The 4,063-nt window shown below is 37.2% G+C and overlaps 1 protein-coding gene across 1 annotated transcript; it reads left to right on the forward strand.

Moving 5' to 3' along the window:
- The first annotated feature begins 2,785 nt into the window (after positions 1–2,785).
- coa3b (cytochrome C oxidase assembly factor 3b) lies at positions 2,786–3,819 on the forward strand. Its single transcript, XM_030793828.1, has 2 exons — positions 2,786–2,963; positions 3,404–3,819. Exons 1-2 carry the CDS (start codon positions 2,786–2,788, stop codon positions 3,508–3,510), a joined length of 285 nt encoding a protein of 94 aa, XP_030649688.1. The 3' UTR covers positions 3,511–3,819.
- The last annotated feature ends 244 nt before the right edge of the window (positions 3,820–4,063 follow it).

The raw sequence follows: 4,063 nt of genomic DNA on the forward strand, positions 1-4,063 counted from the left end.
ATGTTTTTGGTACTTCAACAGTCATAAAGCTTCACACAAAAAGGGATTCAGCCAAAAGAGATAAAAAAAAAAAAAGATTTTGGTTTTTGTTTGTTTGTTTTAAATTGTCAAGAAGATCAAATCCTTCACCTCAGGACCAAGAACTTTTTTTTTTTTTTCGTGACTTTACTGTTCAACTTTAAATGTCATTTTATTCTGGCTTTAATGAAAGTCTGACTTTTACTCTGACTTCTCTGGGTGTGGTGCGTGAGTGACTTATCTGGTGCAGAGGGATCAGAGTTGGTTGAATTTACATTGAATTTGTGAAAGAACCCCTAAGTAGCATTAAAGCTAATGTGTGTGCAAATGGGTACTATAAATGACCCAAAACAAGTTTGGTGCCACTTGGTGCCAGTGTTAGGCTAAACACGGAATGATTTATTTGTTTACTGTCAAAGCCTTATCTTGTCTTATTGTTTAAGGGGAAGGGGCGTATTTACCAAGCAAAACAGTTTTAATACTTAAAATAAGAAAGTGAGCAGTGCACTTCATATGGCACTGGCAGCCACTGTAGTTTTACATATAACTGAATATACTGTCATTGTAAAATATGGAAATATGAACATAGGATATATCTGTACAGACTGTCTGATAGTATTGATGTTTATATGAGAAGGGAGGTCGAGAACAAACTGGCCAAACCTCACTTTTATATGAAAATCCTCTGTAAATAGAGAAATCAGTACATCTCTAAGACAAATATTCTTTTATCAGAATAACTTAATTTTATGCCAGAGTATTGAGTATGAAGTTTTTTTTTTTTTTACACTGGTAACCTCTCAAAACGGCAAAGAAATATTTCACCTGCTTTCTGTTGGCTTTAGGAACAAATAAACGCTCAGACTGAAAATGAATTCTGTTCGGTTTGGTGATACTGTTCAATTCATTTCAACATACAAGTGTGTCTGATCTGAAAAGTCTTATGTATATAGTCAAAGTGTCAAGGTCAAGAGATGGTGATTTTTAAAGTTCATTAAGAAAATTCCAGTATTTATTTAATAATATGCAAACCATGCACCTCCTTTTTAAACGGCAAACAGGCTGCACTATGCTAAAGATGTCAATCAATCCAATGTGACCACCCAGTAATAAATGTGTCATTGTCATGACTCTAATGAGCCTACTCCCTATTTCATTAGCACAGTTATCGGCAAGATCAATAATGCACCATCATAAGGTGATCACACAACTGAATTTCCAACTGAACGAAAAAGAAAAAAAAAGTTCTCTCAAGGACTCTTTTTTTTTTTTCTTCTCAAATGGCCAGGATCTACAAGTATGTGCACAGTTTGTGTCAGAAAAAGAAATGAGCACAATCTAATTTGATTTCTAAACTGTAGTCTCCAGACGTGTTGAAATGTTTAGGTGATAGCGCATTTGCCCCTTTGCCACTCAGTTGGTATAAATCAACACAGCCGTTGACATTTTTCTGAAGCGGCTTAACAAATCAAAGAGTTAAAGAACTAAGAGAAAGAGCAAGAGAAACCACAGCAAGAGAAAGATATCCCAAAGACTTTGAGAAGAGGGGGATGTCCTTGCACTGACTGCAGATGCAAGGCGACAAAGAAGAGTCGACTTTCAAGGATGGCAACACCCTCATATACAGGGCATGTGTGCTCACAGGGTGAATTGATAATCACATGCTATATGCGCCAAGTGAAACCGAGTTGGCAGAATTTAACATTTCGGGTATGTGTGTTTGTGTGTGTGTGTGTGTAGAGAGAGAGAGAGAGAGAGAGAGAGAGAAGGGGGGTGAAGTAAAGTGAACGAAAAGGGTTGTTTGTATTCAACAGATTAATGAGATCAATTAAGTAACACAATCAAAAATGTCATATTCATCAATAATCACAGTAATTACAAACATAAATCTCTACTCAGTGCGTTAACAGTTCCAGTTCAAAATACGTCTTGACTATAAAAACCCATTCTCGGGCTTATAAATAACATTACATCTACACGAACATTAATATTTCAAAACATGTGCTCCTTCTCCTTCCAAGGTAAGCATACGGCAATGTTGAAATTACTAATAGGCATCCGAGTGCCTAAGAGAAACTAATGTCCTTTTTTTTTTAATGAAAAATACAATAGAAGAAAGTATTTTAGTAGTAATTTTGTTCCAGTGTTTATGCAGTTTTCAGAGCTCTTCCGTTAAGCGTTCGTAGATAAAGCCATTCAAAGCTGACAGTAGCATCTTCTCCCTTGCTTACTGCTAATTTCTGCTGGTATTGCATAATCACCACAATATAAACGTATGTATGTACATCTCTTAAAACGTATTGCAGTATTTTACTCTTAGACACAACAAGTAAACATGTACAAAGAACACTGTTATAATGTCCACAGTTATAATATTACTGCTGTTGTACTGGACAATGTAAATAACTAACACATTCTGGACACAATATCCCTAAAATAATGAGTTTAATCATTACACCGGGTCACTTGTTTAAAAACTGTAGTTGGTGTTTCGAATCGATGTTTGACACTTACCTATGGTGCTTCAAAGCGGAATTTATAAAGGGGATATCTATTTCTCTGAACAGTTATGAGCATTCAACATGTACTAGTTGGAAAAAGTCTGCAAGAGGACAGTGAATGTGGTTAATTACAAACGTTTCGGACTGTCTGTCATTTTGAGGCCAATTGCGTCACCTACCGGTCACGTCATATTTTTAATTTCACACTGTTGTAGGCGAAGACTGGTCACGTGTTTATATAATGTTACGTCACATGGAACACAAACATGGCTGACAAGGGTACTGAAGTGTCGGGGGCATCTGCTGCAAAACCTCTAACCGCTGCACAGAAGCAGTTAATTAAGAGACGAAAAGAACTGGAGCAGTGGAAGAACAACCCGCAAAAACTTCGGGGGCGCAATCTCATCACGGGTTTGGCAATCGGAACCTTCGTTCTTGGCATGTGTATCCTTCCTGATATTTCGTAACATGAGAGCATTGCTATTCGCGTTCAGTTAAACAAACATTTGCTCAGAACAGCCAAGCCTTCTGTTAGAGGGAAAATTTCGTAATGTAATGTATAGATTGCTTTCTTAAATCTTCTCGTTGTCATATTCAACTGCTGGCTCCGTTCGCGGGCTGTATTCACACGGTAATTCACACAACAACAAGAGACGGCGCCGGTTGTTGAACGTGAAGTGTATTTGAGGATAAATTAAAGTTGCAGTGAAAACAGTCTGAGCGAATCAGAAACCTAATCCTAACTCTAGCCCTCTTTTACGCAGCTCAGGTCTGCTCTCAAAAAGCCAAAAAAAAAAAAAAATCTACAGAATTTCTGACAATAAGCGATAAAATAGCTGTTTGATTTTGATAAAAATGGGTTGTTGGCCTTAACTGCCCTACAGTTACATACACCATTCTGTCAGTGAAGCAAGAGAGGATCATGGATGAAATTGATGAGGAGGCAAAGATCTTCGTCATGAGAGGACCTAGAACAGGGGCCAACTCGTAGGATTTGGTCTTTGTCTCCGCTCTCCTGCTTTGACTTTCAGAAGCAAGCCACAGAGTCTGACAAGACGGACCCTTTTCTGAATTTCATGTGGACAAAAGGGGCACCTTACATTCACTCTTGTTCTTATGGTGATTGATGGAACCTCTGCTATTAATCACCTGTTGTAATGTACTGTATTCTTTAGGGACAGATGTATAACTCTAATGATAACGGGAAAAAAAGAAAAGTAAAACAATAACTTATTGATATTCTTTGCATTTTGAACCAACCAAATAAAGATTAGAGATTCAAGTTTTTGTCAGTTTTGAAATTGTTTAATTTTTTCCTTAATAATGTGAACGTTTTCCTAAAGAAAGAATGTCGTCAATTTGAAAGAGTTACCAAAAGTTACAGAAAACGGTACACTGTTTAAAAAGCACCGACGAAACAAATTCTTGCAAAACATTTTAATCCATCTTCTATACAGACATAAAGGTAACATACGCCTCCTGCTGTATTTCTTCATCGCTAATCGGGAGATACTGACACACAGAGAACTCTTCACATAGCCCTT

This window comes from Chanos chanos, chromosome 16 (assembly GCF_902362185.1).
Source record: "Chanos chanos chromosome 16, fChaCha1.1, whole genome shotgun sequence".
Taxonomy (NCBI): Eukaryota; Metazoa; Chordata; class Actinopteri; order Gonorynchiformes; family Chanidae; genus Chanos; species Chanos chanos.